The sequence below is a fragment of the Pieris napi genome, chromosome 11, assembly GCF_905475465.1.
Source record: "Pieris napi chromosome 11, ilPieNapi1.2, whole genome shotgun sequence".
NCBI classification, from domain to species: domain Eukaryota; kingdom Metazoa; phylum Arthropoda; class Insecta; order Lepidoptera; family Pieridae; genus Pieris; species Pieris napi.
The window spans coordinates 5,497,305-5,521,894 of record NC_062244.1 but is presented as its reverse complement, the minus strand read 5'-3'; the positions used below and the strand labels follow the sequence as shown (position 1 = coordinate 5,521,894).

Genomic DNA, 24,590 nt, shown 5'->3' with positions numbered 1-24,590 from the left:
TGCTATTTTATCCGTTAATCGTGCAATAGTTTCAGCTTTCCTTTCTCTCTACAGTCCTTCTTTCTTCCCTTTAAAGCTCTTTCGTAGGTGCTTTTCATTCCAGGTTCGCATGTACGTTATAAACCATAGAAAAAGAGAAAAAGCGACAATTACTATATATTATAAGTAACTGAGTACATTGTGTAAACAATTTTCAATATTTTCAATGCATCTCTCCTTTACTTCTTGATTTGACTTTGAGGAAATAAAAATGCCAATATATTTTATTATATTTAATCCTTCAGCAAAATAAATAACTCAGTCTGAACGCTGAAAACTTATGCCTATTACCTAAAATTATATGAAAGTGAGTTACATAATTTCATTTTTTACCAGTCTTCCACTAAATCTCATTTAATAAAACAACCTCGATTATAACTAATTTATAAACGAAACCGTTTTAAAAGCATCTTAAAACTAACGTAGAACATATTGACACAAACATAATATGATGTTCACATTATTTTAAAATTTTTATAGTGGTAAAGATTTTAATACAAGATAAAGACAATTTTATTACGATATGTGGGAGTTCATAAATTACTAATATGAAGTCAAATAACTTGAAAGGTTAATGTACTCATGAAGTCGTTTTACAGATTCGCTTTTTTTATGGCTCTCGATTTGTGCATTAGCCAGCGTCAAGTATAGGATTTTTATAATTCGTGCTTGTCAGAAATTCGACCTCCATGTACGGTTTAGGCACTCGCCCGGTACCGCACATCCCAAAGGCCGAGAACAAATTTAAATTAATTTAAAACTTGCCCTCGAACCGGGAATCGAACCCGGTACCCCTCACCTAGCTGCCACTTAATAAGACCGCTAGGCTATGAGGCCCCCCGTTCGCTTTTAAAGTGCAATTAAACGATCAAATTACGCTTTATCTACACAAATTATATATACTTGTTATGAATCTCTACTTCTCTTTAAAGTCTAATCACTAATCTACGTCGATTAAAAGGACTATTTATTCAATGTACTATGAACGTCTGAAGTGGTAAAACTTTGTTAAACCGGGCTTTGTTATTTAAGAGATTATCGAGTCTAAAGATTTAAAGAACAGTTAGGGAATATTGTAATACAGCATCTGGGACAATATTTTTGTGTTAAAAATTAATTTGAAACGATTTTTTTTAAACTTTGAACATAGAATTTCTTTAAGAAATTAACTTACCTCAAGCTGATATATAATTATAAAAATAAATCATATTGCATTGTTTTGACTAAAGTACTCATCTATCACTTTTTATTACATCGTAAACACAATTTGGCAGAAAAAGACGAAAGTACATATATTAAAATACTGCAATAAGACTTGTGAATAAAATAATAATATCCATCAAAATTATTAGACTGATATACGATTTTTTATTCCGGTCAAGAAATTAACATTTTTCTTCCCAGCACGCTTACCACGCGATCTATTTAACTTAGATTGTATCAGTGTACATCGAATAAAGTCTTTTATATTAAACATGAAGACTATTTGCATTCGCTACGATCGACGTTATCAGGCCAATCACATACATTCAACGCTGTGTTGAAGACAGTCCCTGATTGACATGTGAACTGCATGCCTTCGCCGTTCACGCAACGCCAGTACTAAAAAAAAAATGTTATAAACATTTGACAATCGAATGAAACATCTATACAGGGTGGCCAAAAAGTCGTGGTACAAACGCAAATAGATGACGTCATCAGCTGCAAAAAATTGTACGGGACCCTACCCCTCAAGTAGCAGAGTTATAATTTATTTTGAGTTTTTATAACAAATCGACTTCATACATATATGCAGGTGTGTTTTGGGTTAATCTTTAAAATGTTGTCAATCATACACTGATTTATATTACTAGGAACAATTTGGTACATAACAAAATAAAGTTAAGAAGAAAACTGTGTTTACAAATAATAAACAAATCTATGACGTCACAGACCAACTACTGTAGACCTTTCTCCTATTTCCAATTATTGTCATATAATCTAAGGCCGAGAAGTTTAGCAATACGAACTTATAATGAACGCCCTACGGAACAATAGATTCAAGATTAATTATAACTAAAAATAGTTTTTAATAAAGTTACGTTTTTGTATGAAAGATATATACTAACTACTTTTTAATGTTCTATGATGTATTCATAAACAACAAATACATCACTATATATCATCATTATATATTTATTTAAACTTCGTTACATTAAAATAAAAACAATTAACATAAATTATTAGGAATGCAACGGGCGGATATGTTTGGGAATTTCCTTATAAGGAAAAAAAAAGAAATACTAATAAATAAATAAAAATAAAAGCTAATCTCACGGTTCACGTATTACAATGCAAATAATACCTTATTTGAAAACACAATACATAATTTACAAGAGGACCAAGTATTTTGTATGTTATTATTGTTAATAAAGTAAACGTATTCTAAAATTGATATTACTTATTTATAACTTCTGTCTTAAGCCGTACAAATAAGATTTAAGATCTCAATCAATTTTAAATTATTCCAGCTAACAAAGTTAAAAAATTAGGTATTCTGTTAATCTTACCTTATCGCACCGGCTTTTGTCCGCTACGTAATCTTCAGAAGATCTGCAGATCTCGGGGCTATCCACTTCATTCTCCTGTAAATTTTTTTTATAAAAATTGTTCTAAGGGTATTACGGTAATAGTAATTTCTACTAGCATAAACGCACTAAGATAACATTTATTTATAGTCTATGGTTGATTATCCACTTCATCTCATGGTATTGGAGACAAACAATCTTGGAATTGAATTATTAAACTTTTATAAAATCTTTGTGTGGGCAGCCCTACATTCGTCAAAAATTTTATAAATTCGTGCGGTATTGTTGATTATAGTCCAACAAAAACCTCCTTCGACGATAAAAACCAATGGCGCTACGACGTTTTAGATTTAGGAATCAGATTTTGGTATATCTGTTAAGTGATCAGTTTTTTTTTTATATAATAGGAGGGCAAACGTGCTTGCGGGACGACCAAAAAGGGCAGTCTATTTTTCTTAATAGGTATGCAAGTGTGTGATCAGCCTAATGTACGCCGTTGACTTGGATCTAAGGGATTTCCTCACGATATTACCCTACACCTTCGCGAGTGTTAAAAGCGTATATAGCAAGTCCATTGGTGCACAGCTGTTATTCGAATCTACGACCTCAGGGATGAGAGTCGCTGAAGCCTCTAGGCCAACACGGCTCACTAGCCTCACTCATATAATTTGTAATTTAACATGCAATTTGACCTAAGAAAGGTAATAAAAATTATGAAATAGAAATAAAATAAATACCGCTGGTGGTTGCTCAACATCCAGAACAGGTTTTTGAGGTTCTTCAGCTACTTCGCTAGTAGCGGTAGTAGAGGTGGTGCCTTGTGTGGTGGTAATACTGCTAGCTTGGGTGGTAGCTCTAGTGGTGGTGGGGATGGGTTCTCCTTCTGAAGGGTCTGATGGTGTTGAAGGTGGTCTGGCCCACTCAGGCTGTATAAAATGAATTAACAATGTACTCACTGATAAAGGTGATTTAATTTTTTTTAATTTCCGAAAAATATGAATTAGACTAAAAAAAATAGAATACCGACGGGGCCATACATTAGTTTGTGTATTCCATTATCTGCATATTTTTGTAAGTTCAATTAAATGAGAGTAATCTGTATGAAACAGTAATATAACTTGTAAATAATAATTAATGTATTAAAAATCGATAATTAGAAATATTAATGATGATATTAATTTATCCCTAATGGGAAAGGTAATGGACTTTAGTCCATACAGCCAGGTCTTGTTCTTGGTAATAATTGGATAATTTTGGTAGTAAAGGCCGAAGCCACGTCATTCACGTGACACAAAATAGTGACAGATTTTATATAATCGACGATGATGATCTGTCAGTAACTAATCGCGTATCTAAATTAATTTCGTCGGATGCTGTTTATGATAAAAAAAATGAAGAATAAACACGTAAATCTTAAAGTTTATACAAATACATGTTTCCGGACATGGTACGTTCTAGGGTGCGACGCCATCTTGCCTAGAGAAGTGTTTTGACGGGTTCTTGAAATTATCAACTTTTAAAGCTAACAGAACAGAATTTAAATATATGTATATCCATAATCAGTACTGAATAATTTGAAATGGTTTTTAAAATCTTGTCAATAATATATATTTAAATAATAAATAAAACAACTTACAGTTGGAGTAGTATTGCCTTGTCTCGGCGGTGGCACGGTATATTTTGACATGAATTGGTGCAATCGTTTGGATAGCGGGTTCTTCTCCCCACAGATACCTTGGAAATCATCCATATCTATGGCCCAGGTCATCGCTCCTAAGTAGCCCTTCTGCTTAATCCAGTTCAACTTGATCTCAACACTACGAGGATCCTCATATCCGACCCATTGAGTGCCTTTGTATGCGTAGGGACACATGCCGTGCTCATCCCATTTTTTGGTCCATTCCGAGTCGGGTTTGTCCACGTCCATACAAATCTGTAAGATTATTCAAGGTAATAAAAATTTTAATACCAAAAGATTTTTTTAGTACTGAAACATACTTGAATTTTATACCATATTTAAATGTCTTTTAGTCATTGAATTGAAATTAATCGTATTAACTGACTGTCCTGACTTATTGCCGCTTTTACTTTTTCACGCCCCTTCTTCACACAATACAAGGCAAACGCAACTATTTAAAATTCCTCGGTTTAATTCAAACTATTTGCGTAACTCAGTCATGCATCGTATACCTTCAGATTATAATAGGAATTACCAACAAATAGAAATATTTAATGTATCTAAAAAATGTTTAAGAAATGATATAAAAAATCTAGTATCTTTTATTAGATAGAATGGCTTTGTTATTCCTTCTTTATAATAAATGTGTTGTAATGAACTGTGAATCGTAGAATTTAGAATTTACATACATACATATATTCTTTGTAATTTTTTTTTTTTTTTTTGTATTTGTATAGGTGTAACTGTGTTTTGTGTATGTTTAAATGTGTATTCCATTTTTGGCTCTTGTGTATAGTGTAATTTTTTGAATATTTTATAGTACTTGTAAGTAGCTGTAGGAATACCATTAAGAAAATAAATAAATAAATAAACTAATAATATTATTTTTTAAAAATTGTATGGCGGCCGTGCAATGTGCTATAATTTTTAAAATAATTTGATAAATAACAAACATTTGCAAGTCGATTTAATTTAAAAACCACATATGTATTCTTATTAAACATCAATACTATTTTGGTTTTGTTATATAGCTAACCTCATAATAAGCCCAGAAGCCAGTTGCATTGGTGTATGGAGCTGGATTTCCACCACCCGCTTCCTTGTTTATGTAAGTTCCGGGGTTATAATTATTGTTTCCAGCTGAGAGGGTAAAAGACCGCCCGTAGAAGGGAATACCGACAACCAATTTGTTTGAAGGGCATCCCTTTTCCTCCCAGAGGTTTAGACCGTCGTTCTGAAAATTGGCCAGTGTTTAGCACAGATTTAATCATTTATAACCAGAAGTAATAAAGTAAAAAAAAATATATGTCCATTTGTACTACTGTAATATTTGTGAAATTAATAAAATTGTTAATTATTTAATAATAATTTAATTCAAGTTCAAGTGCACAGGTGCTTATTAAAGATATAAGTTGGCGTCTAGTAGATAGTACCGGTGACCCCAGAGCTGGTGCTTTCTGCTGGTGGTTGCTGAATAAGTATCGCAATACAGCGAGGAAATGCTGCCAGCGTTAAAGATACACTGCCACAGGGACCAAACTTTTTTATTTTGTTTTGATTTTATTTTTAATTACTTTCTTTTTACTTTATAGGTTATGAAAATTGTAAATACTGTATACTTGATTGTAAAACTGAAATATTAAAATTAATAAATTAATAATACTATATACTTCATTGTAAACAATAAAATTATTAAACTCTAAAAATAATTGTGACATTAATAAATATTACAATTTTAGTATTATTTATTTCTAATTAAATTTGTCTGTTTATATAAAACCCCAGTATAGTTCAAGAACGCCTCATGAACTCTAATAAAGAGTTTTAAAACCCCTATAAAACATAATATTTCCCTTAATTCATACCACGTTAAGTTTTTCATAAGCCCACTGGTCGTGAGGACGCTTGTACAAGGGCGAATGCAAATCAGCGAATCCAGCCCAGTTACCGCGAAGATCGTATGACATCACGTGTATAGCGTCTAGGAGGCTGAAAAGGAATTTCCAATCATATACTTGATCTACAATAGGTACCTGGTACAGTGATGTATTCACCATACATATTTTCATTTCATAGCTTTACTTGATCTTACATTCATTAATCTCTCTTTAGAACAAACAGCTTGTATGTTTCTTATGACCATAGTGATCTTGTTGAAAAGTATATTACACTATTTTTTAGTATAAAATGGGTTTCCAATTTTTTATTTGTATTGTCTGTAGAAATTTTATTAGCTCTTGTCCGTGTCTTTCTAATCGACGGGAAACAATATACATTTAGAAAAGGATAATGGCGTTGGTGAATTAGTACCATTCTGATTACTGTTGAGGTCATTGGGAAACCTATGCTGGCCATATTATTTCATGCAGTTCAATTGGATCGCAATAGCCCTAACTAATATGTATACTTACTCGCATAATTCAGGAACGTGATACCCCTCCATAAGTCTAAAGTTAGCCAATGGCACGGCGGCAGTCATCTCCCAACCCTTACCGGCTCTGATGAAAGCTCTTTTCAACTCCTGGACGAAGTATAGGAACTTATCCTTGTCGGAGAATGACCCACCTCGGTCTGCTGCTCCAGGGTACTCCCAGTCAAGGTCAAGACCATCAAATTCGTATTTCTTTAGGAAGTCTGAAATAAAAATAAGAAAATGAGTATAGGTTCCAACAAGTATTAGAGTATTGTCTTTTATTGACATAACTTTCACACATTTATAATAAAACAATTTTTTACCGGATTTAAGTTTATTTACAATTATTTTTCATAATTTTAAATTAAACCGACGTTTCGCGTGCTTTACAGCGTGTTTGGTCACGGTGACAAAAGGTGTTGAATGTCAAAAAGTATCACAGCTGTAGAAAAATATTTATAAATAATAATTAGTAATTGTAAATACATAACTTCAATCCGGTAAAAAATTGTTTTATAATCAAGTATTAGAGTATCAGATGCATTTGTTCATTCAAAGTCTTATCCAATTTGACAGGACGTGTGCAATGTGGAACCTTAAGATTTCCGTTTTTTTTTAAATATAAGATTAGTATATAGCTTTATGTATGTTATATTCATATACGTTAATAGAAGAATTTCTAGGTTCCAACAACTATTAGAGTATCTGACGCATCTGTTCAATCAAAGTATATCTTACCCGATTTGACTAATGTTAGTATATAGCTTTATGTATCTTTAGTAGTATTCGTAGACGTCAATACAATAAGTTCTGATAACATGAACATATAGTTGTTGTGTTCGAGCTGAAAGCCACTAGAAAAGTTTTAAAATCAGACAGAAAAACTTGGAAACAATTTTCTCTAGCACAATGTAACAATTCTATTATTTTTATGATTCTCATGTTACTCTTCTTAGGTAGAGACTACCAATTAACTAAAACAACGCTAATGCAATTTTTTACTGTACTTAAGCTTATAAAAATGCAAATTCAGTTTCAGAATAATGAAGATTCTATGGATATTGAGTAGCTATACTTTATAAGGCCCCGTAATAAAGCATCCAAATAACAGTAAAAAATAAAAATGGAACTATATTTTCATAGAACAATATAAGCAAACAATGTCTCTGACGTACAACTGTCGAATTGTTCTGAAATACTCTTCGAATATTACATGACTACCTACAGGAAATGGATATATAAAAATTCCATACAAAACGCGGTGCAGACATTACAAAGCTATTGTTTTGAACAAAGCTCCTAGGTATTTTTGAATTTAATTTTCTACGCTATTTCAGTTTTTAAATCGCGTTGTATAAGGTAAGGCAAGAATTTTACCACTCAATTCTAAGTACCCTATCATAATTCCGGGGTTATTAGTTGCATTAAGTCATAATTGATGCAAAAGCTAGTTAAATAACTTAACGCGATCACAAATATATACTAAAATAATATATACATATTATAATTTAAAAACACTATTGTTTGATTTATGAAATTTTATTTTATGAAATTTAATTGAAATAAACAACTTTCGTGCTTCTATAACACGTGTATTATTTAACCATTACTAGTTGTTAATCTACCTAAATATTAAAAAGCAATATTTGAACAATAAAAAAAACTGTCACGAAACATGCTGTTAACTTAAGGCATAAATCTAAAACAAATTAATATACTTGCTATTCATCTGATAGAATGCGGAAAAACAATTTCATTCTCTCCACGTACTGTGTGTATAATTCATGATACAGTCAAGAACTTTGTGATAATACATTGCAATATTAATATACTATATACTATAGTACACAGTGAGGAAATTTATATTATTTCCGGCTGCTTCTTATGCTAAAATAATACTATCCCATGATTAATGTGAGTGTCGAATGTGTCGAATGTTCGAATATTTATCGCAATTATTTTTACATCGTATTTCAAGTGACTTATAACATACCAACAAATACTTAAGTTAACGAAATCAAATATAAAAAAAAAAATCAATGGCGCTACAACCTTCATCGTTTCATGATAATTTGTTAATCTAATAGGCAAGTAGGTGGTGAAGTAGCCTTCTGTGCCTGACGCACGGCGTCGTCTTTTTGGGTCTAAGGCAAGCCGGTTTCCTCACGATCCTTCACCGTTTGAGCGAATGGTGCACAGCCAGGGATCGAACCTACGACCTTAGGGATGAGAGTGGCACGCTGAAGCCACTAGGCCAAAACTACTTAAATCAAATTAATTACACTATTTAAGAGTAGAAGAAGCAGTTCGTGGCTTCAGTGTGCAACTCTCTTCCCTGAAGTCGACGGGGTGAACCCCGGTAGTGCACCAATGGACTATCAAGTGCCCCAAAAAAGTCGACGCCGTCTGTCGGGCACAAAAGGCTGATTACCTTCTTGGCTATTAGGATCACGAAACAGATTCAGCAAACTGAGGTCTAGACATAAAAAATTGTTGAGCCATTGGTTTTTATTAAAGAGTAGAAACGATTGCAAATGAAATAGATATGGATGTGCCTCAATAAACCCGCTAAATAAAATGTGTATGCTTGCCTTATAAAGCAAAATATATAAGACCTTATTTAAAGATTATCTCAACTATCCTATCCCACAAATAAGTATAAAAGTCGCTTAATAGTTAGAGTAGAACATACATCTTTTATATGACCACATCCACAGTCAAGAAGTTATCAGTATTATTTTATTGTAATAATATAATTGTTTCATAATTAAAAAGGGCAAAATTTTGTTTTAGTTCAAGTTACGTTTGTCATGATAAATGCTGTCATATATTCACGTATATGGTAGGCTAAATATGATTATAATATATCTTGTTTATAAGAAGTATAAAACAAAAGCACTTTAAGTATATAATAACTAAGACATCCACCAACTAAAAAGTCCTGACTTTTTATTGTGTTTATGAAGAATTTTTCTTGAATTTTTGTATGTATAAGGTACATATTTATTAAGAAACCCCAGATGAAATACTGTTTAAATGTGTGTGCTGTACTGTGTTTATTTCGAGAGGCAATTGTTTTTTACGTTAAGACATTATAAGGGTAATAAAAAAGTTTTAATGCTCACCAACAACACTTCTGATGAAGGCCATCCGGGAGGATTTTTGCGCCACCATCCGGGAATACTTGGAGCCCCCCTCTGCCCACCCCCCCACGGCAACCATGAACTTGACATTTGGATGTGTTTTACGCAACGAGGTGAAATTACGAAAACCTCCCCTGTCTATGTCGAGCTGAAATTGCGAATTAGCTTGTTTGTCGAAAACAATGTTTCGTAAGATATGGTTATTGTTATCATAGTACTGACGTCGCAAATATTTAAGAAATTTGTAAGGATGTCAATCGTAAAAGTTAATATTTATATAGATAATTAGCTTTTTCGGGTTTCCTCGCCATGACTATATGTTTAATATATATTTAACGTTTTGGCTAATCTGATAAGACACTTTTTATACAAGGAAAATCACACATTTTATAAATATCGTTTAAATTATAATAAAACATTCAAACTAGTATAAGCGATCAACATTTAATTAATACACTTGAGAATAGCACAAATATAATATCCATAAACGATGTCATTTTTAAATAATAGCGCGAAACTTAATTGATAATTTAATACGAAGATCGTAAATCAATTTTCAATATCTACCTTGATTAAAAATAATTGCCTTATTAAATTTTAAAGCATTTATGTTAAATTCTCTTAAGCGATATTTGATTCGTTAAATACGCAGAATTATATTTGGATTAACACTGTTTGACACTAGAAAGTTGGTAAAAAGGGTACAATTCAGACAATGTTAGTGACAATAAAGTATTTGCAGGCTTAAGAAACCGTTTGTTTTTTGATTTATGATTACGTCAGCAAATTTAAATAAAAATAAGTCTAGATAGAAACAAGTCTGTGTAGTCTATTTGGCTCCAATTGAACCCACGCACTGTCAGTGCCTATACGAATTATGTAAATAAATGTTACCGCATTGACTCCCATTTAATTTCGTACAAAATCTTTAATCTATGGCTATAATCTCGCGTTACCCTTTATACATGTGGGCTTGTTCTAGAAGACATTGAATACGATTTGTATGCAACACCTTCGATTTGCGCACTTTGTTAGTGCGTCAATACTACTTAAACCAGATTTTTATTAAGTAGCATTCCTTAATAATGCCGTAAGTATTTTCGGCACACTTATAGTGCTCACTAACTAATCAATTAGAATGTATTAACAATGAAGAAGTGACTTACCTCTGGATCTATAACCAGCACCTCATGGGTATTCTCAGTAACTCCAATGAAGGAGTAGATGATGTGGGTGCACAGGTCAACTGGGATGTCATCTATACCATACCTGCCAATACCCGGTCGGTACACCGCCCAGTTACTGAAGTAGCATACTATACGGCCTTGTTCCGCTGTTAAAGAAGATTTAATACCAGTTATTTCCGCGAATTAAAATGTTAATGGTCCAATTTTAATTGTTAGCCCCACAATCAAGCACTTACTTGATTGATATCTAATAATATACTCGCCAAATGTATATATTTATATTGTTTCTCTCGATTTTGTTGTTGTTTATAGAACAGGGGGAAATCAACTGATGATAAATGATACATGGACACTTTCAATGCAAGACGGTACGTGAGTGCGTGCGAATGTGCTTTTAAGAATTTGTACGCTCTTTTCTATTAAATTATCCCGCTTTTAGAAGGAATTACTAGAAGAATAAAAACAATACCAGTAAATTTATTTAATGTAACATAAAATATTGAACCTTGTACGTGAACTTAAAGTATATTAATAAATAAGTACAGATCACATATACACAGTCGTAATAGTTTTTGCCCAAAATGATCCCATATTAAGATATTACGACGTAAGCTAATTTCTCCATAATAACAGGGTTCTACCTTAATTGGACAATATTCGCACAGAAGCGGAGGTAAATCGATATTGGCGTTATTAAGTCAACCCAGACATAATAATTAAGCGTATTGGACTTGATTGAGATTAGCAAACCTATTGGAATTACCATGTAATTAATCATCAACTGCCTAGTAGGGTAATTAATAAACACTTACGAAAAAGGCGGCGATATAATAAGTGATGCCTAACTTGTTGCGTACGTTATGAGAGATAGTTTTCATAACATGTAGGTAATTTTTTTAAGGATGAAACGCAATAAGAATAATATTAGCGCCACGAAGATGTGCAGCGTTTTTGGGAAGAAAAAGGAGAGATTGAGACCGATAGAGAGAGAGTGAGAAAGGGCGAACGTAGCATGAAGCAAATATCCATGGAGCGAGATTAGGGATGAAACAAGTGAGAAAAGTCGAGAGAGAGAGTGAGATAGAGCGAACGTCGCATCACGCACAGTGCCATGGAGCGAGATGTGGGAGAGTAGTGAGAAAGATTCAGAGAGAGAGAGAGATTTTTTTTGTTTATAAAACACCCAAAAAGGGTAGTCATCAGCAGTGTAACGCCATTTGGTGCGTTGCTGGCCTTTGAGTATACTTTTCATTAAACAATTGGACGGCTTATCTCTCAGGGAAGACCCCCGCCGGGAGTCGATTCCACAGTTCCCTAGTTGATGAATGAAACACTTGATTGATTGTTATTGGTCGGCAGCATCTTATCCAATACGTCATTTCAATATGCCGTTCACGCAACGGAATGTTTTATCTTGTCATTTGTTTTACGTTCTCGTAAACGAAGACGTGTGAAATGCGATGACTTGGTGATAATCTAATATATAAAATTCTCGTGTCACAGTTTTCGTTGCCATACTCCTTCGAAACGGCTTGACCGATTTTGATGAAATTTTTTGTGCTTATCCGGAATCTATGAGAATCGGCCAACATCTATTTTTCATCCCCCTAAATGTTAGGGGTAGTCCACCCCTAAATTTGTTATTTTATTTTTTAGACAAAAATTTTAATTTCTATTTTTTTATGATACAGCATTAAAAAAAACATACAATCCCTAACTTTCACCCCTCTACGATCAACCCCTATTTTTTTATTATAAATGATATACATGGCGAAACGACGTTTGCCGGATCAGCTAGTAATATGCAAAAGTTAGGTTTGCCTTGAAGGGCACGGTTGCCGGTGCTTGACATGTTTATGTGTTTTATATAAAAGTTGTCAAACAGAATGTATTTAATTGATTTGACCATTGATTTCTAAAACTAATATAGTGTGGTAAAGAATAATTAGCAAGAGCGTTACAGTATAGATTATAACTGAAATGTGTTATTAATATCCACAAAATTAATTTACACTGAACTCTGAAATTCCAATTTGAAGCGTATTAAAATGTAAGTTCCTCCAATAATTTTATGTAAATCGCACACATCCCGCGATCACGTCCCCGATCCGAATCATAAACTTTACTGCTATTATAATTCGTAAGAGTGAACGGATTTAAATTAAACTTGAGATTTACGCGAAGAAGATAAACTTCCCAAAAAACTTTGCCAATTTTACGTAAATTCGCGCCAATAAAATAATCTCAACTCTCTTGGAGTTTGAAAATGGAATGTATTATTCTAGATAATTAATGCATAACAGACGATAGACATAATTTTTTTTTTTTTTGGAGTTAAGTTAAGTTGTACATATATTATAGACTGTAGTCGATTTTATATTGGATATGTCATGTCATGTAAGAAGCCTTCAGCATTTAATACTTTTCTACCTAAATGATGGATATGGTAACATACAACAATATCAAGTCTTATAGAATCATAGTAATAGTTATGATACTTATTCTTAAATACTACCATATATACAAATTTTGTTTATTCCCACCTATTTTCTTTTCATCTCAGCAATAAACCATAGACTATAAAAGCATGCTTTGCATTGAATACAATACACGTTAATTTAATAAATAGAAGTTTAAATTTAGAACACCACGGTTACGAAGTTGCGATCGGGAACTAGAAGCATTTTATCAGAAATAGTGAATTTTGCTGCAAGATACGTCCAATTAATACCAGTATAGGAGTAGCCTCAAGGCATTGTCGGAATTAGTAAACAGTGAAACTATGCGATCGCTTCGTTAACAAAGGAAACCGACGCAAACAGTCTAGCTTACAGTTTCAAGCCTGAAAACAAACTGTTTTATCTCCGGTGCGATAGCGATTTTGTTTTGTTTTATTATAAACATTATGGACAATGTGCTCTAACGTATGTATTAAATTGTTAAATACACTTTGCAGAATAAAAACGCGTAGTGTTGTATTATAATAACGGAACGATAATTCTTATTACTATTGCCATGTATTATTGTACTTTACTCACCCGCAGCTGTAGAGAACGCAGTCAGGACTGCAAGCGATGCTAGTAATAACCGCATTTTGTCTGAAACAAATTTAAAAAGTTTAAGTCACCTAAAACCCTCGAAATAGTATTACTTATTAGAAAAGTCAATACTTCTACTTTCTCTACTTGCCGCTACACCAAACCATTCAAAACAATTTAAAAATGGAACGTATTTTTAAAAAATTTTAAATATGGAAAAAATATTCCTAGTAACCTAGATGATTATTGTAATAAAACCTCATGACTAAATAAATTTAAAACGTTCTAAATTTAAATAGCGTTGAAAATAAAATTAAAAGTTAAATGTCATTTAACAAGTAAATGTGCTGAGTAACGGAATATTATAGTTGTATTATAACGGTACAACCGCTCTACTTTATCACCGGTCTGACCTAAACTACTAACTACTTAGCAAAAACATCCTATAATTAGTGAACTTTATATGGAACAACAATAATTATGCACAACAAAGTTTCTACAAATATCAAATTATATTATTAATAAGAATATTTCTTTATTACTTATCAGGCATAATCCTTTTTTATTTTTTTTAACTTAATTAAATATGGTATAAGTTTATATGAACAACTCAGAATCGATAAGATTCTTAAATTTTGATTTAGAAGTTTCGCAAATAGATTCGTATGAAAAGAAATTAAAAAAGGCACTAAACATTTTTTTAAAGCGTGAATACGTTTTTAATTTCTCCGAAGACTCTTAATTACAGAAGTAAATTAAACAAAATTTAAACAGGGATCGCTGTGCGTCCCAAAATCTTAATAATTGTGCCATCTTATAAGTTGGTAAACAATGAGATAATAAAAAAAATAATAATATCAAAGCACAGTTTTATGATAAACAAAGTATTTTGGACAATGCCCTAAAGCAAACACACCTGTCAAATAAAGTTTTGAATAAATTTATCGTCAGACTCGAAGTAAATTTATGAACACATTAACTTATATCTAATAGTATCTTAATTAATATTCATAAAACAGCGCGAATCAGCTAGGAAATTTAAAGTTCAATTAGCTAATGACTGGTTTAAGGACAGTTAATGTGAGTTTATTTCAATGTTAAATGACCTATTAACGATTAACTCCTAATGAATAATTGTGATATATGTTTATTCGTGAAATTAATTCCAAAAACTCTAATTTCATTAAATAAAAGTCAAATTTTAAAAGTATTCATGTCAAAGTGAGATTTTTGTCTACGCTATCATATATCATACAAATTACAAAGCATATGAGCGTTAGTTTTGTTATTATTATAGTCTACGTTGGTTATTGTTATTTCCATTAATTCGTGTTCTGTATGTACCTCCTTTTGGGTAATATAAGTCTTTATTATTATGGTTATAGTATGGTATATATTAATTAAATACCCATTTTGAACTATAAAGCTAGAAAAGGTCATAAAGAAGCATTACCTACTAATATTACAAAGAGATAAGATTTTTATAACTAAAAATCTCAACAACTGATCTGATTTAAAAACATATTGATTGCTACACAGTACCGAACAAGCCACTAGTTGAAAAAAAATAGTTATTCAATTCAATCACCTACACAGTAGTTCATAAACTAGTTCTTATTTGACATAGACGAGACCCGGTTTGACATCCGCAGAATATCTAAATACATTTTAATTATCTATGTTAATGTATTCACTAATGTTGATCTTGCGGGTTATTAAGTATTTTGTTGACATTAAAACTCGGCACCAATTTTTAAGTGTTTATATTTATTTCGCGCGACAACGAAGCGACTAAAGTGTGGGTGTTTATAATGTAACTTCCAACGGTTTATTTTAAGACTCGACAATCCGAGAGAGCCCTTAATTAAAAATGCCCTTAAAACTTTCTTGGATTCGTGACTTTTATATTTTTTGACCAGACCTTTAATTGCCGTAAGAGTCGAACATTCAAACTGTTCGAAACAAAAATAGCTACCTACTCTCTGTAAACCACTCGACCATGAGATCGTGCGTTCGAATCACGGCCTATTATATGTGCGAAACCTCTCTCGTACAGCGCGTAGTCTACGCGAGGAACATAATATAGATGATACAGAATTTAGCCAAGAACAAGAGATTGTAGCTCCACTGATTCTTTTTTCTCTGTAGATAATATAACTGATGCTCGCGATTTCACGAATATTTGAATACACATTGAGTGAGGAATAAACGTTGATTCATTACAGCATTAAAAACTTATCAATATATCTCGATGACATTGACTATGTTTTAATCGGCAATAAGCAAACTGAACGTTTTAGCTTAAAGGTTTCATCTCTTCGAATACAAATATACCATTTGTTACTTAAATAAGATTATTAAGAGGACTTAAAATACACTTTCATCATTAGAATGCCGTGTGAAGCCGGGCCAGGCATTATATTAAGCAACCTCTTTTGTCATAAACAACAGAAAAAATCACAAAAATGGATAGTAGTAAGTAATGATTACTTAAATTTCTTTACCGATACAAAACTTATTTCATATTGATGTTTAAGCCATTTTAAGACAAAGAAACGAAGCATTTTTCATTCACCCAAATCACGTACATTGAACAGATTGTGTTTTATTAAACAATTGTCCTTTTTCCTTGTTTATTTTACTTTTTCCTCAAACAGCAAAATCAAACACTTCCCGAATTTGTATGCAGGCATCGATCATAGAATCAATGAACTGTGCAGCACATGTTAGAAAAATATAAATTGTCTATGGAATATTTTAAATTTGGAAAACATATTTGGTTTTTAATGAAGTAACAACGCAATTTTTTCAACAATAGGCTGTTAGTTATAGGAGCGTGTGCTTTCAAAAAATACTATTATAAAAGAAAAAAGTTTGCTATGAATTTAATATTTTTTATAATTACTACAAGAATATTAGGGATAGATGAACATTTTTGTTATATTATTATACAACAGTATATGTTCACATAAAGATCGCACGCTTCCATTGGCAATTTTGTTTAATTTTTTTTCAGCGGATTAGTATTAATAGATTTATGAATTTTTCAATTGTTTTAAAACATTTAACACTTTTTCCAAATAGTTTTAAACTTCATCGTTCTATAGACCAAATATTAAACTGTGTCAGTAATGCAAATGAATTTATATGCCCTGACGAAGCTGAATAAAACAATCATAATTCATAGTTAATATTGAAAAAAAATTCTTCGAGGCAGTTAGCATGGCTCATGCAACGACAGCACGTGCTTGGCATAGTAAGTGATGAGTTCATAGTGTCAATATCCTTAGAACTTAAGGTCACCGTCCGAAAGTGAAACCTTTATGGTGTAGAACCTTTTTTACGTTCAATGTTATATGTTTAACTGATATTCGAAATTTAAATATCTGATTGTAATTTAAAATATCTATAGCCTATATATAGAAAAAAATATTCTAAGTGAAAACTTTTTGGTGAAAATTAAACATTTTTAAGAAATTAAATTTGAAATAGATACATAGTGTATAGTGAATTTAAAAATTAAGTTAAATATAAAGTGACTTATTCTTGATTAACAGAAAAGGGTTTGTTTTAGTTATGTATTAATTTATCCAATGGATTTATTTTATCATTAAAATGTTTTTGAATTTCTTATTGGCCTCATTTAAAATTATTATTATTTATTTATAGTTAAAATAACCCTTTTCGAGTTAAGCAGGTATTATACGTAACTCTGTTTACAAACAATGAATCACATACGTCTTTGTTGTTACATACATTGAAGTCCAATATCCATTTAATGTTTAGGAAATGAATTATTGCATTATTTATACAATGCTAGTAACTCTAATTAAAATATGTATTACCGGAACTTACCGGAAAAAGTAAACCACAACCTTATTTGGCAAAAATTCACGAAGTAAGTCACGAAATATACAGCTGTATATTATTATTATTATAATACGAATTACTATTAATTGTGTGTACTCTTATTAAAATATTTAATAAATTAAATAAAACGTTTCGATATAATTATATATGAAATTAATTGTAATTTAATTATTGGTTAAATGTAATTTTTTTAATAAAAAATAATTAAAACCCTTATATCACGTTCACTGTTTTATAAATACTAGATTTATTTTTACGCATTTGATCCACTAGTATAAGAAAGGTACTCACGTTTCGCGAGGCGGCGTGCGTGTGATTGTCCCGTGGCGACATTGCATCGCGGTTTTATGCGCCCGCGCATCCTCACAGGGTGCGCACAATATACAAAATATTCACTAAACCTTTTTCTCAGATGGTTACCATTAAGTATTTGGTTTTTGTTAACCTAATAAAAAGCTTTAAATATAAAAAATACTATTTTATTCTACTAAGAAAATACATATATTTATTATGCATTTCGTAAAGAAGTATAAACTAGGACTATTATACATGGATTAAAGATGATATTCTATGGAAAAATGGTTACCATGGCAACGAGCACTACAACCTTAATGTGTGCACAGCATTCGACTTAAAACATTGTTGTTAATTTATCTCTTTCTGTCAAATTGCTTTTATACTATGAAGAAAAGAGACTGTGCTTTGAGTAAAACAATTTAAATGTATTGATTTTACAAAAGGGTGCTAAGGTTTTTTGCGGCTTTTGAAGTTTAAACATAAATTTTCTAGCTAAACGTAAATGAAACATCCAATAATAATTCGAAAATTATAAATTTTTCACTGTATAATATTTTTTAAACAAAGTTGGTAAGTTTTTTTTTATTATGCGAGCAGGTATATTTTATAAGTACACCTTATAACCTTTAACAGTAAACAGTGTAATAAGGAATTATTAAATGATGTTTAAATACTGTTGTAGTTATATATTATATATATTATATTTGAGTACCTATGATACTCAAAAGATACTTCGTGACGAAACTAGAGATTTTAATCTTGTAGACTAAGAAAGTGATTATAAGAAGTAAAACAAAAGAATAAATTGCGTCATAAGTTATCAAATAATTATCTGTAACGTTTCCCTAGTACATAACAATAAACATTATTTTATTGCAAAACTTCAGGAAAATAGCCTACTTATTGTAAAACTGGTTACATCTTTCCTGCGGAACATAAAAAGTACAGTGACTTCTGCATCTTAATTATTAGATTTTACGTGTACTAATTTCATTACATTATATACGTGACGAGATGTTTCAAGTGCGTTTCAGCATATTGAAAGGCTGGCATGATATCTTCTTTAGTCGCGCTCTTCATTCTATCACACCCGGTCTTCGGCAAGCCTCTGAGCCTGGGTGTTGCAGGCCTATAAGGCGCATTTACTTGATCGGTCTAGCTAGGCCTCGGCCTCAAGCTGAAATAATATAGAAACATTTCTATATGAATTTCATTTTTATTGTACAAATAAAATCCCACTTAGATTTTCTACGTGTTTCATTTAGGTCCTTACCTAAATTTACGATGCCTATAAATTATCCTTCTTAGGCAATTCGTTTAGGATCTCCGCCATTAAGTTGTGGATTACGCTGTCCAATTCCATACGATTGCCTACCTCCCTAACCTTTTTTAAAAGAAATGTTTATGTAGAAGAACTAAATAACCTAACCTAGAACTGAACCATATCCTATCCTGCTCAATCATGACTTTTGTAATTTTTTAAACATTTCTTTTATTGTTATTAAGTATAAATAAATTTAAAAAACGTACTCCGTACTCCTCTACGGGCAAACGCATCTATAAAACAAGACAATGCAAATAGCTTGAAAAAAGCGCTAAGATCCATCGACAAATGAACGAATCTAAATCTAACGAATCTTGAACCCTGTTTAGTATGGCGGTGTATGTAAAAATTAATAATATAAGTAAATTATTATTACTGCATAAAAGTATTCCCGAAAAGTGCATGAAACAGATAACGAGGGGTCGACCAACGGTCCGCAAACCTGTATAGTGGCAACTCCGATATCAAGTTACTTACATTAATTTACTAACTGTATATTATATAATTGGTTTGTTTGTTTTGCATCTGGAGCTTAGTACCCTTTTAACTGATTCAAAGGAAGGAAATAAGAAGTTTACTACGCGTTAGTTTTTTAGTATTTACTGTCTGTGTATTGTTAGACGTATCACTTAGCATCCAAAAAATTGTCTCAACGGATTTTGTTCTAACTCTTTATTCCCTTGCATACAAATAAACTAAATAATACCTATTCTAATATTTAATAAAATATATATATAAGATAATTGTCTTTAAATTCATAACCGAAACTTATAAAACTTCCCACAAAAGTTATATTTCCTTTTTACCTGGCACGTAAAAGAAGCTTTCAGCTTCAAATAGTTATCGATTGAAATATAAAAAACTTAAATACTATGCTAACATATATGTCTAGTGTTTACCTATAACTTCCTTCTTTATTTTTTCTAAAACAAAAGACAATTAAAATTATTATTTATAATTTACTTTAATAATGACATTTAAATTAATAACAATTTAAATGTCATTATTAAAGTTGGTATATAAAGCATATTTGCTCATCAAATACCTTTTATCTAAATATATACATTATACAAGTTTAATTTAGTCCTTAATATAATTTTCTTTTTGGAAAGTATGCCTTCCAAACAAAAACGTGTTTATTCGACCTACTAATAATGCTAAATGTTTAAGTTTAAAGTAAATAAGAATGCCGATATTTTCACCACTGTCTGATATATTTTAATTTAAAACTGAGACGGAAATAATACGCCCTAAAGGTGCACATCGCGATTTACCTAGGTTAAATTTCGCCGGAAATAAATTCATGTTCGATGGCGTAAAATAGATCACCTGACCCTCAAATTGTTCTATAGTGAGACAATATACTCGTATAAAGACATCAATTGAGATGTCACAGGCAAAAATGTGGTCTTTTTAGGTACATGTGTAAGCTGAGGTGAAAAATCGTATAAAATATTTACGAATATACTAAAGATACGCCTTCTTTTTTTAAACCATTGCTTGCATTTTAATGACATATAAATTGTGATAATATCCTATACGGCCTTTTTTGATAATTTATAAAAGATAAACTTTTATGTTTCTTTATCGTTTATTTATCAGATTATATTTCCACGTTCAATTTACAGTCAAAAATAAAGTTCTTAAAATTAAAAATGAATTATACACGCATATAGAATAGTTATTAAAAGTAATATAAACAATCTTTTTTGTCTATTTTATTCAGATGTTTCCTTGTCAAGTTATACTCCGAGGAGGCTTTAAATATGGTAACATATTTTAATGATCTAAGGTATCCCTCATTCTTATAAAGACAAGAAATATTGTATAGTCTAGTATATAATAATAACAATAATTCAAATTTAATGACGTGGAATAAGTGATACCTGTATCTTATGTTCCATAATAAACATGTTTTATTTTTATTTTATTTATAAATGAAAAAATATTTATAACTTTTTAAGCAACCATCCATTAAATAAAATAAGAATTTTCTGTAATATTATAACAATTAAACGCGCAACGTTTTAACATGTGATAAATAATGGATTTTATCAGTGCTGAGAGATTCTGTATCCAATTAACCCACTGACATGAGATAAATTGGGTTAATATTTTAGAAGCAGGCCTTTTGAATACATCAATAGTTTCCACTGGCTAGCATATAGCTTTACCAGGCTTAACCTGTAACTTCAATAGTGATTTCGATTTAAATTATTACATTTTCGTACTAGATAACTCCAAGTGATAAACATAACGAAATTTCAGGTAGGTTTTGGCGATATTGTATATAAGTGAATACCCAATTCAGTATTTCAAATAAATACCTATTTCCCAACGTTCTCAAGTTATCATTGTGCTTTAACGGTGTTATGAGGCCGTACATTAGTGGTCCGAGTGTACACTAACTGTACTATCAAGGATAAACATCATTAGGACATCAGGAAACACAGACAGACAAACAGGATATATCAGACAGAAGAATAATAGTAACTTCAATCTTTTAAATCTTTTGAACAACTTTAAAAACCCGTAGGAGGTTTACAATTTGATGATTTTTTAAGAAGATTTAAGAAAACGCCCTGTGTACCAGAAAATGTGTCAAATATTTTCGTATTAGTAAAGTACATTTCACATTATTCCTAACGCTCGTTGAACTCTTCGTTATAAGCATCTGGGTGAGTAAGTATTCGCAAATAATCTGAGTTGTTTGCATAAATTATGCATGCTGTTAGCCGGTCTTATATCGAATACGGGCTGCAGCAGAGCCGCAAACTCGAACTGAAACCTAAATCTCACAATCGACAGGGTGGATATGTATTTGTATTTTCAATAAATTTTCTCAATGTGAAATCTTTGTTGATTTCTTAACACACATGCTCTGTGATTCGGAGGTTAGATTTTCAGCAAACATTGTTTTGAATTATTGATTTATCAATTATTGAAACAGATGCAAGAAGGTTTCCGGCAGATTTTACTGAAGGCCGGCTTGTAGGACTCTAAAAAACAGAGCTTTTGTATACTTGATGTCATATTATTTGACATAAAAAAAACCTCTTTTAGGTCTTGTCCTCAGATTTCTCAATCTGTTTCATGATCATTTTTTAAATCTTATAGGCAAGTAATTAATCAGCCTCCAGTGCCTGACACACGCCGTCGACTTTTTAATTCTAAGACATGTCGGTTTCCTCACGATGTTTTCCTTCACCGTTCGAGCAAGTGCGCACATAGAAAGAAAGTCCATTGGTGGACAGTCGGGGATCGAACCTACGACCTCAGGTATGAGAGTCGCACGCTAAAGCCACTAGGCCAACACTGCTCATTATTTGACATAACCGCTGTCAAAATATCTAAATATAGTGTCAATGTGTTAGTAATCGACAATTAATATTTTTACTCATTCATACCTTTTTGTACCTAGGAATTAGCTCTAAGTACCAAGCTAATTTCCCAAATATATACATAACTTTTATATTGTACACATTAAATTTTTTGATTTTCAAAATTGTTAAATTATACTCACCCTACATTCCGTTCGATTGTCGTGGGTGTATCAAGATGTCAACCTAACGGAAGGAAGAGATCGACATTCGTCTAGCGCGTGCCAGATTTCTGCGCACTGACAGAATGACAAACAATTAAGACAAAGAAACATCGCATCGTATTCAACACGCATTTCTTTTGTTCTAAATATTGTTATATCTTACTTGGTTTAAGGCCCATTTTATATAAAGCTGTTAATATGAATTAAATGTATTATAACCGCCATACTGCTACCCATAGACAATGGTAGAAGACTATAGGAAATAACTTGGCCAATTAAAACCAAATAAATTTACGAAAATCCACATAAAAATGTTAACAAGTTAATTTAATAATTATTATATTTGATTATTTTTCCGACCCAAATATCGGCCAATAGAATTGCACCATTCGACGTCACGTGGTACAACCTACATGGTATTATACTGATAATTTTTTGTGAAAATTTTCTCTGGTCGTTGCTTCAAGAAAAGTATTAAGTAGTTGTTTTATTCATTATGAAATTCTTATTTGTTAACTGTACATTTCGTCTCATGGTGCAATTCTATTGGCCGACATTTGGGTCGGAAAAATAATCCCCCGAATACCACACGAGCTTCAAAATTATCGGGCATGGGCAAGCTCTTGTGGTATTATAACTGAATATTTATTATAATGACAATCAGAGGGTCTAATGAATTACATAAAACTGTTTAAAGATATTTCTTGAAGCCTGAGTAAGTGCACATACAAGTTTATTTTTTAATTCTAGAAAAAGATATTATATACGCTATTCATTAAGGATTCCAAGCATATTATACAACATAAAAATAAAGTTTATTCTAACAAGTTCTAGAACTTTTCAATAGGCATGTTATGGTGGTGATAAGTTATGATGGTATTAACATATTACTGTGTTGATTTCGAATACTTGTCATATTTCAAGCAGCAAAAAAACATTGAACGGTATGTGAACTTAAAATATCTACATTTACACCTACGAGGTATTTATGTCAATGTATGTTATATTGTATATTTTTCTGCCAATAACAATGATGCAAAGAATTGCTTTCATTTTTGAAGTTATTTGTTCCCAAATAACTGTATAATACGTAACTTAATCTTAGGTATATATAAAATTCTCGTGCCACAATGTTCATTCTCATACTCCTCCGAAACGGCTCGGACGATTCTTATGAAATTTTTATGCATCTTCAGTAAATCTGAGAATCGGCTACTATCTATATTTCAACCCCGTAAGTGATAAGGGATACCCAACTAAAAAAAATAATACTTTTTCAGACAATGTTTTTTTTATGATACATCATCATACAAAATTACATACAAACCCTAATTTTCAATCCTTTACGATCAACCCCTTATTTTTTGTTTTTGAAGATAACGTAAAAAGTATGTTTAAGAGGCGGGAGAAGAGGTACCTACCTCTCGGACAAAGTCTCGTGATCGTAGGTGAGTAATAGGAGAAAATGAGAAATAAAAAAAACCACCAAT

The 24,590-nt window shown here is 31.5% G+C and overlaps 1 protein-coding gene across 1 annotated transcript; it reads right to left on the bottom strand.

The window, feature by feature from the left end:
* Window positions 1-764: 764 nt before the first annotated feature.
* On the bottom strand, window positions 765-18,329 carry LOC125053950 (endochitinase). The gene is made up of 11 exons (XM_047655585.1): window positions 18,227-18,329; window positions 14,066-14,125; window positions 11,007-11,173; window positions 9,823-9,988; window positions 6,696-6,918; window positions 6,150-6,273; window positions 5,321-5,518; window positions 4,243-4,539; window positions 3,344-3,532; window positions 2,589-2,663; window positions 765-1,641 (listed from the first exon to the last, which is right to left on the bottom strand). The coding sequence occupies exons 1-11, from the start codon at window positions 18,294-18,296 to the stop codon at window positions 1,522-1,524; spliced, it is 1,689 nt and encodes a 562-aa protein (XP_047511541.1). The 5' UTR covers window positions 18,297-18,329; the 3' UTR covers window positions 765-1,521.
* Between the last annotated feature and the right edge of the window lie 6,261 nt (window positions 18,330-24,590).